The sequence below is a fragment of the Protopterus annectens genome, chromosome 9.part0 (genome assembly GCF_019279795.1).
Source record: "Protopterus annectens isolate FY-2018-M chromosome 9.part0, PAN1.0, whole genome shotgun sequence".
Lineage (NCBI taxonomy): Eukaryota > Metazoa > Chordata > Ceratodontiformes > Protopteridae > Protopterus > Protopterus annectens.
In genome coordinates this window covers 1517207669-1517217493 of record NC_056743.1, presented here as the reverse complement: position 1 = coordinate 1517217493, position 9825 = coordinate 1517207669, and the positions used below count along the sequence as shown (strand labels likewise).

Below are 9825 nucleotides of genomic sequence, written 5' to 3'. Positions count from 1 at the left end.
GCCTACCTTGACCTGGCAAAGGCTTTCGACACAATACCCCACTCAGGTATCATTGAAAAACTCACCAGCTTAAACGTAAACCCATACGTCACAAGATGGGTTGCAAACTGGCTAAGTGACAGAACCCACAGGGTCAGAGTTGCTGGCGCCATGTCAGACTCCAAGCCTGTCACAAGTGGTGTGCCACAGGGTTCAGTCCTGGGCCTACTCTTGTTCGGCATCTACTTTTCAGAAGTACAGGCAAACACAGGAGGATTATGGCTGACAAAGTTTGCAGATGACTGCAAACTGGGCACCATAGTTGAAAACCCATCTGACACAGACATCCTTCAGAAGGGTCTCATAGAAAAGGATAACTGGTGCCAGAGCCATGGCCTAAAGTTAAACGCCAAAAAATGCATAGTCATTCCCTTCAGGAAAAACAAGGTTACCCCTAGTTACCATATAGGTGGCAATCCACTAAGCACAGAAGAGGTTATCAGGGATCTGGGGACCCAGGTTGACAGTAACCTTTCATTTGACACTCACGTTGCCAAAGTAGTTAGGAAGACCTTCTACATTGCCCACCTGATCATGAAGGGATTCACATCTAGATCAAGGGAGGTCATCGTTCCCCTGTACTCATCACTCATCAGACCAATGATTGAATACAATGCCCCATTCGAATGTATCTGACCCGACACCTGCAGCAATTGGAAAGGCCCCAAAAGTTCCTCACTAAAAGGATAAAGGGTCTCAAAATATGTCTTATGCTGCCCGACTGAAGGAACTCCAGCTCTATTCAGTCGCACCGACTGCTCAGAGGTGACCTGTGCCTGACATACAAGGCCATGTCCAACCCGAATTAATGAACATGCTTCACCTCAAAAATCTAAATCCATCAGAACTACAAGGGCAAGAGACTTAAACCTCGACACGGCTATTAATAGGACGTGCTGGAGGGACAGATTCATCACCCAGAGACTCCCTATGCTGTGGAACAAAATCCCGGTTCATGTGAGGCAGAGCACCTCGCTGGCCTTGTTCAAGAGAAATCTTGACCAATGGATGGGAGATCGCAGGTATACCCCAGGGATAACCTCAGTATCACTGCTTGACAGAGGCACAGCAAAATAATGGGCATAGTATCCTTCAAACTAAAGGGGTGGCGAAAGCCACAAAACCCTGGGCTAGGCTTATAAATGCCCTAGGGCAGATAGCCTAGTATGAACCTATGAAAAAAGCCTTGTAATTCCTGATACTTAGGATGTCCCCAACTCCTTTGAGAATAATTTGCATTGCAGTATTTTTTATCCCAGATGTCGGCTAGGGAAAAACTTAGAATTTATTAAGAACCGTCTTCTCCATTACAAAGCCTTAATTCACTTTTAATGATGAAAGTGAGTTAGAACACACAAGAAGAAAGTCCTGTACCTTTGTTACCATAAGAACTGAGATTGCTAACTTCCTTCTTCAATAATCTGAAAAGAATGTGTTAAATCAGAAACTCAGTAGTAGTTTCTGACTGGCCAAATAATTTACATTGTATTTACAACTAATTTGCAGTTTCAAATCAAAAGTTTCTATTCCAAAAAAAGTGGCTTTCTTTCATGTGCGTACATACTGTGGGCATCTCAAGGTATGTCTGGATTTGGTAATTCTTAAAAGCGAGGCTTCTGTTAGGCATCCTTCATATTGCCCATGTCAGATTTTGACTACTTCATTGTTACCACTTGCAAGGCTGATTACTTTCGCTTTCAGAATTAAAACCATCCGTTCCAAACTATAGCGGTTTCAGACTTTTTTTCAACAGTCATATTAATAACGTAACTGTTCCGAAGAATTTAGAAAGAAAAACCTCTACCAAAACGGTAGGCAATTTGCCAGCCCAGTTCCGGGATGTAGCCGGCTAAGGCTAACTTTTCTTAATGGCAGCAGTTCCTGGACTGTCACTACCCAAGTGTCACTGTACATTTCAGCAAATGAAGTAAACACTGATCCAGTCCAAATGTGCTACATCTTTAGTAACAGATGTAACAACTGCGACAAACGAAATCCTATCAAACTAAAATAACACGCTTTTACTGCAGTACAAGCTCTTCATATTGTGTAATTTTACAGTATTTCCGTTAGTAGTGACAGACATGTGACGTATGTTGGGAGTATAACAACCGTGGCTGTGTTCTTCCATAAAGTTATATCCTGATTAGATCCCGCTATTATTTAAATTTGACTGCAAAGATTTTTGGGAAATATAGGCGTTTTTTTTTTTCTCCTGAGGATCCGCGGTATCTTTCTTCTTTGTACAGTTTGTCAACGCTCGATATGGCAGAAAAGGAAAATCTCGAGCTGCTGAAACGGGAAGCTTCTTGCCCAGTATGTCTCGATTTCTTCAATGACCCCGTGATGACAGATTGTGGGCACAACTTCTGTAAGCAGTGTATTGACACTTGCTGGGTTGGCTCGGAAAGAAATGTTACCTGTCCTGAATGTAGGGCTGTTTTGTTAGGACAGCACACACTCCGGGTGAATAGAAAACTTGCCAATATGGTCGAGGTTGCCAGGCGCTTGAATGACAACCGAGAGAAATGCGATAAAGACACAATGTGTTGTGCACATCAACAGCCATTGCAGCTGTTCTGTGAAAACGATGCTAAATTCCTGTGTGTGGTCTGCGGACTGTCTAAGGAGCACAAAAGGCACAAAGTACTTCCCATGGAAGAAGCTGTAGAAGATTACAAGGTACACAATAGTCAGTTGTTGCGAGGGATGGACTTCAGTTTACAGTGAAATCAGCATGTGTAGTATACCGTGTAACCTGACAATTATCCATGTGTACTGTTTTGGTATTAGACGTACGATTTTTCGTTATTGCGACGTTTATTCAGAAACAGCTGATTGCAGTAACGTATTTTATGCATTGCCTTGGCGTTTTGTGATGATTTGAGTAAATGTACTACAACAGCAGGGTGGCACGTGTAGCGATCTCAGAGCTGTTGTAGTCGGATTCGGATCTTGACAAGGCTTGTAAGAAGTCACCATGTCCTCTCTCTGACCACATAGATTTTACAGTTTCCTCACAGGAACACCGTGCAAAGTAAGCTGGCAGTCCTATGTATTGACTGTGTGTGTGTGTGTGTGTGTGTGTGTATATGTACGGGTAATCGTGGTAGGGTTGCCACCTTTTCAAATGCCCAAAGTGGGACATTTTTTGTAGAAACGTGCAATTTTGCAGGACAAACATACCCACGGGGAGTGCAAAGGGCAGAACTTCACTGTTTTTGTCCAAATGAAAGCTTATTCTTGTAGCATATGAGTTGCTTGTGCTATTTCATGTAATATTTAGGTGTTTCAGATACAAAATAATTGTTTTATGCAACTATTAAAGAAAACTTAAATATTTTTTGCCTTAAAATCTCAGGACATTTGCCATTTTTTAGATTTTTGCTCAGGACAAAACTGACCAAAGTGGGACTGTCCCTCGCAAAGAGGGACAGGTGGTAACCCTAGTTCGTGGTGCTATCCAGGACTACTTTTCTCTCGTACACCCATTATTTTCGAGGATTTGCTCTGGTGCCCGCGTAACCCTGACTGGGTAAGTCAGGTTGTTATGAAATCGAGAAAGGTTAAAACACAGTATCGAAGAACGTTACAGCAGTAATATTATAATTAAATGATAATTTCATAGATTTTACAACTCATTTACACTAACTTACAAAATAATGTTGGCAGGTTTTCCGGGCATAATAAGTATACCTAGTTGATCTAATCATTGCCAGGTATGGATCCGGTACATTAACCAGAACACTAGCCCTCATAATGTGGAACAAATAGGCAAAATGTGGAACACCTACTAATGACTTACTAACAACTTCAAAAAGGAAGGCCATAGGATGGTTAAATATGCTGGTTTTACTTACAAATACGATCTTTTAATGAATTAATATGATCCATTTCTATTTACCATGGATTTCACTTAAAAAAATCCTAACTCTGAATGTGTGACGGTCTTTCAGTGTGGAACATTGCGGAACTTCGAGGAACATGAACTTTTTAAGACCCCACATGAGGTACGTTCTTCGTAATGAGGTACACTTGAGAGGTATGCGTGCATTACACACGCACGCTTCAGAGATAATGACTGCTTTCCAACTGTCACTTGCATTACTTTCACTTTGTACTTTGCAGTTGTCAGACACGGAGAAATTGCTGTAGGTAAAATGCTGTTTTATAACTATTGCTTTAATCGATGTTCAACTGAAGCATTGCATTCTTACTGATTTCACCTGAGGAGGGTGCATGATGTTGACAGCTGATTTCGTGCTTTGAGAAAGTTGGCAGCACTGATGTCTCTTGCTTTGTGAGGGGGTATGTTCTGATAAAGAGACATTGTGGTACAACGATGTTTGAAGTTATTCATGATGTGATGTGGATTACTCATTTCGTGGTTCCCAAACAAATGAATCATAGTAGTGTGACAACACGTGCTGCCACGACAAAGAAACGTGTAGCAGGCGGACTTGAAGTAACAGAAACTCTGAGTGAAGTGCACACACAAACAGGAGCAGTATGTTTTCTACATTTTATTCACTACATAAAAAGAGGGTTGTGGCACAACAACAGACGTTGCATAACATTTGTACAACATTAATGACCCGATTGCATGATCTTGAAGCAAACGGTCTGGCCTAGTTAGCGATGGTATGGGGCAAATGTTTTCAACGATGAAAGGATGAGTACATCAGTAAATGGCATCCACACACTTCCACCCTTCCTGGCTGTTCCTCTGCCCAAGGGGGTCTCCTAATCAAATCCCAGTCACTGATGGCACAGACAGGGTTAAAGATACTGACAGAAACATGGCCTTATGTTCTACTAATACTTTTTTCATTAAATATGGACCTGTGTCCAACTAGTACCGTAACATAATCAGTATATCCAACATACTTTGTTATACTACCCCTTCACTGTATCACAGTCCTGTCTACAGTTCTGTTACTGCACATTGCTTTATAGATTATGAAGCTGCTTTTGCTATCATTATCTTGTATATTCTGCCCCATTTCCTTATTTTTTCATATTTTCTGTTATGTGTTTCCCCTGGAAAATGTTGCTTTTTCAACGGAATCTTTATCCAAAAAGTAACACATACGTGTCATACTTAGCTAGCTCTTGGCATTCAGACTTTACCAGTAAAACAGCCTTTTTTTCTAGCTGTAACAGCTGCAAAACTGCCAACTGTTGCAGAATAATGTATTAATGGTTTCCTGTTCAGCTGATAAAAATGTCACCTGTTCATAAAATATTTTGTGACCCATGTTATAATAGCAGATTTAGATCTCACTGTTTAGGAATTCACATGAAATTTGCTGGAGATTTTTATATTAGCATTAAACTTGTCATTCATTCAGTCTGAGTGCATTAGTTTATTGTTAAGTTTTATAATGCACCTGGCTAATTAGTCTCAAAATAATTTTTTTAATGATAAAGCAGTTGGGTCTAATATTAAAATTAACATAAGGTTTGCTTGTGAAGACTGTAGTAAAGAAGCGTTTCCCCCTTGTTTGATATTTTAGGACACTTTCACAATATTATTAACTTAACCCCTTAACCCTTTCATTTTGAAAGGTAAGAGTAATGCATTTTTTACGGTTTTAGTCCCATGATAAGCTACATGTGATGACGAGTAATTTGTATTCAGCACTACTACCACTATATACAGAACAGTTGGAAATGCTGGGGTTGTTGTATGTTTTGGATAGTGAATATCTGAAAAGATTGGTCATGTGAAAAAAAGCAGCAACTAAAGCCTTGGGTAAAAGTTTCATGTAAATAGTCTTCACAGAGTGTTTGTTCACTGAATTCACAGGTAATGAAGGCAAACCTTGTGCTGCAAGCTTCAGAAGTCAGTCCTTGTTAGTTAACAAACTGTTTAAGTAAATACATAAGATTACATTCACTATTCTGCAGAAAGACTGTTTCTAAAACCATAAAAAGAAAAAAATATACTTATATTCCCTCCACACACGTAAATGATTGTAAAAACAAACCTTGAATAGTAAATATATTGACATCCAAAAATCCCCCCAAAACATTAACTACAGTAATACCAAACTTGCACATTAAAGTACAAACCCGACTGCATATGCATGGAAAACACCCTTGTATATGCAGTCAAAGGGAAGGGGGAATAAAACAAGTAAAAAAATTCACAAAACCTGCATTTACAGAGGGGGCATACCCTCTTGTTTATATAGTAACTGCATTCATGTCATTAGATTGATGCTGTGAATGTTGATTAGCATAGTGTCAACCTTTTGAACGTCGAATGCCATAGTAATCGACATTCAAAAGGTCAAACTCAGAGAAAAAAATCAAATACTGGTTGCTTTTGCAGGGAGGAAAGCCTCCCTGAATCCCCCATTGGGGGTGGGGGGGTTGTGCCCCTGACATCCCCTGCTAATTATATGTAAGAACTCCCAGATTTCACTACAGTGGGGAAAGGACCAATTCTTTGATCCCCACTGTACTGTGATCACACAATACAAGGCTCCCCATTGTTCATGTATGTCGACATTTCTGATATTGATGTAAAGGGATCTCCATTCTAACAGTCGACATAGCCATTTACCGACCTATTATCATGCACCTGGGCAGTCAGCCCTACAAATAAAACACTTTCCCGCATGCTAGTTGATTAAATTTGTTTCAGTCCAAGTTGACACTGAACTTCATTATTGTGAAAATGAATACAGGACATTATGCCATACATACAGACTTGTATCTATGTATCTAACTATCTGTAGATGGCCATATGTATGTGTGTGAGTACCTCTTTCGCTCTCTCAATACATAGATAAAAATATGTGTGTGTGTGTCTGTAAATGAGTCTGTGTCAGATGATCGACTTTTTGGAAACTGGAAAAAAATGTCGAAAAGACCATATGATCAGCAAAAAAAAAGTCTACCTTTTTAATGTTTTTGCAGGGAAGCAGGTCCCCCTGCAAGTTATATATACCACATCCGAGAGTGCACTACAGTGAGGAAAAGGCCACATTTCCTGATCCTTGCTGTACCCCTGTCTCCATTTAAAATGTTCAAGTTTTCAAAAACTCGATCATATGGTCAAGGCCATATGGAGTTCGTGTTTCTGAAAACTTGATCAACTGATAGGGACCCATGTAAATATATAGTATATACATTTGTGTGTGTGTGTGTGTGTGTGTGTGTGTGTGTGTGTGTGTGTGTGTGTGTGTGTGTGTGTGTGTGTGTGTGTATATATATATATATATATATATATATATATATATGTGTGTGTATATATATATATATATATATATATATATATATATATATATATATATATATATATACATACACACACCACACAGAAAGATCAGCAGTCAAAATGTAGACACAAAAATAACTCTCCTTCTGTCAAAGTTACAAAAAGGGGTTTTGCAGGTGGGTCCCCCCTTCGCCCCCTACCCCCTGTAAATTAGATATACCAAGATCACACAGCAGTGCAAATAAAGGAAAATCACCCTTGTGTGCACTACTGTGTGATCGCTTATGCTGGCATCAGGGAAAATATTAAAAAACACCCTTAAAAATAAAATCACAACCTCCCAACAAGTAAACACAGTAACAACCACAAAACTATTTTCACACCCATACTCCTAAAACTAAATATAAGAAAAAGAAAATTAAATTTATAAAATGAGAGTTTGACATTTAACTCTCCTTCCCACATCATTTGACTAAAATGCTATAATCTTTCATTAAGAGAAACAGCCTGCATTTCAAACTATGTTTGTTTATCAGAAAACCTATGTTTATGCGTTTCCAGGAGTGTATACCACAGATCATTTAGTTTCTCTTGCTAATGTCCCTGAATATTCCCCACATAATTTTTAGAATCTGAATCCCCTTTATTTCCATCCTTTTGCTATAAATTAGGAAGGCTACTGTTTGATATAATCTAAGACTTTTCATCAATATTTTTCCAATTTAGGTACCACAGTCTTATTTCCATTCTCTTAACTCTTCTTTTGATACATTCCTGCTGCCTTCACATTGAGTGGTGCTGTGCATTAAATGATAGTGAATACGTATTTAATGGCCTTTCAAAAAATCCCCCTGGTGTTTAAAGACAGTATTGATTTAAGTGAACCCTCTTGTTACCAGCAGATATTTTTATTTATGTCTCCATTCTGAACTACTCGGTGCACTTATGAGTGTATTTTGTGGAGTAGAGGATTCTTTACTTGCTTAACAAAATCTACATTCAAGCTAGTTGTTGCAGTACATGCAATACAGCCTTACTTTATTGTCCTAGATGACTATGGAGATTGCTTATCTGTTGTTCTTTAAGGTATGTTGCTCATCTGTTGTTCTTTAAGCTGGATATCCCATCTTTAGCCATAAAGAAACCTCTTTGTCCAGGTGGCCTGTTGTATCGCCATTTATTGAAAATCAAAATACCTGTGCTTAAAAATGCAGAAACGGTTTAGTTCCTACCCTTCCCCATATTGTTTACAGTTACTTCCTCTTCTGCCCCCTATTGTTAAGGCCTCACTGAGACCAACGACTGGTGTCAGAACCATGCCTTTAAGCTCAATGCCAAAAAATGTGTCATCATCCCCTTTGGAAAAAACCCGGTTCCCATGAATTACCACATAAATGGTAGTCCACTGAACACAGAAGGCGTTATAAGAGATCTGGGAACACAGGTTGACAGCAACCTCTCTTTTGACTACCTCATTGTTTTCTATGTGACACATCTCATTACTAAGGGTTTTGCATCCAGGAAGAAAGAGGTCATTGTTTCCCTCTACTCTTCCCTCATTAGGCCAATCATTGAGCACAATGCCCATTTGGCATATTCCTCACTAGACACCTGCAACAACTATAGAGGCCGCAAAAGTACCTCACAAAGGGAATCCTAGGCCTTAAACATTTGTCCTGTATGGACAGAATATAAAAAAAAACTCCAACTGTTCTCTGTCTCATATCGCCTACTTAGAGGCAATCACTGCTTGACTTACAAATCCATGTCAGACCCAGCTCCGTTAGAAATGCTACATCTAAAGAAATCCCAATCCCTCCACACCACACGCTCCAGAGACCTCAACCTCATTACCACAATCAACAGAACATGCTGGGGGACAGGTTCATAACCCAGAGACTGCCAATGCTATGGAATAGACTTCCCATACATGTCAAGCAGAGGACCTCACTGGCCCTCTTCAAGAGAAATCTTGATGAGTGGATGGGAAATAGAAAATTCACCCCGGGGATCACTTCAGTGACTTTACTCGACAGAGGCACTGGGAACTAAAGTTGGGTGGCACGATGCCAGGGTAATCCTGTGGGCTAGGCTTGTAAAGGCCCCCAGGGCCATTAGCCTAGTACACACCTGTGAACCTATAACCTGTCATATCATCACAGCAACAGAAATCAAGAGCATAAGGAAATTGGGGATACCCTTTTGTTTCTCTGATATATTCAGGTGGTGGTGTTTCTGAGCTTTGTCAAAGCATATAGTACTGAATGTGCCACATTGAGAACATTGTAGTGTTTGTATACTGTTAAGCACGTACACATAGTCAAAGGGCCAGATTACAAAAGACTTGCTGTCAATGTAAGTGACTTTCTCCACTGTAAGCCTGCCCTGATTCCAAAAGACTTGTTCTCAGTATAAGTAACTTGCTCTAGTATAAGATCTGTCAGTAAAACGGGCTTACTTTTGGATCAAGTTCCAACAGACTTGGTGTCAGTGTAAATTTCTGGCACTGAGTGTATAGACAGTGTAAGCCAAATACACCGACAGCAAGTCTTTTAGAA

At 39.7% G+C, this 9825-nt stretch overlaps 1 protein-coding gene across 2 annotated transcripts in view; it reads left to right on the top strand.

Moving 5' to 3' along the window:
* Positions 1-2124: 2124 nt before the first annotated feature.
* Positions 2125-9825, top strand: part of LOC122812149 (E3 ubiquitin-protein ligase TRIM39-like) — a 180188-nt gene continuing 172487 nt past the window's right edge. The window contains exon 1 of one of the 2 annotated variants that reach the window (XM_044084461.1): positions 2125-2721. In XM_044084461.1, the coding sequence (XP_043940396.1) occupies positions 2305-2721 (417 nt within the window). In that variant the 5' untranslated portion in view covers positions 2125-2304. The remainder of the gene's footprint in view (positions 2722-9825) is intronic. The other variant, XM_044084460.1, reaches the window with a different exon arrangement.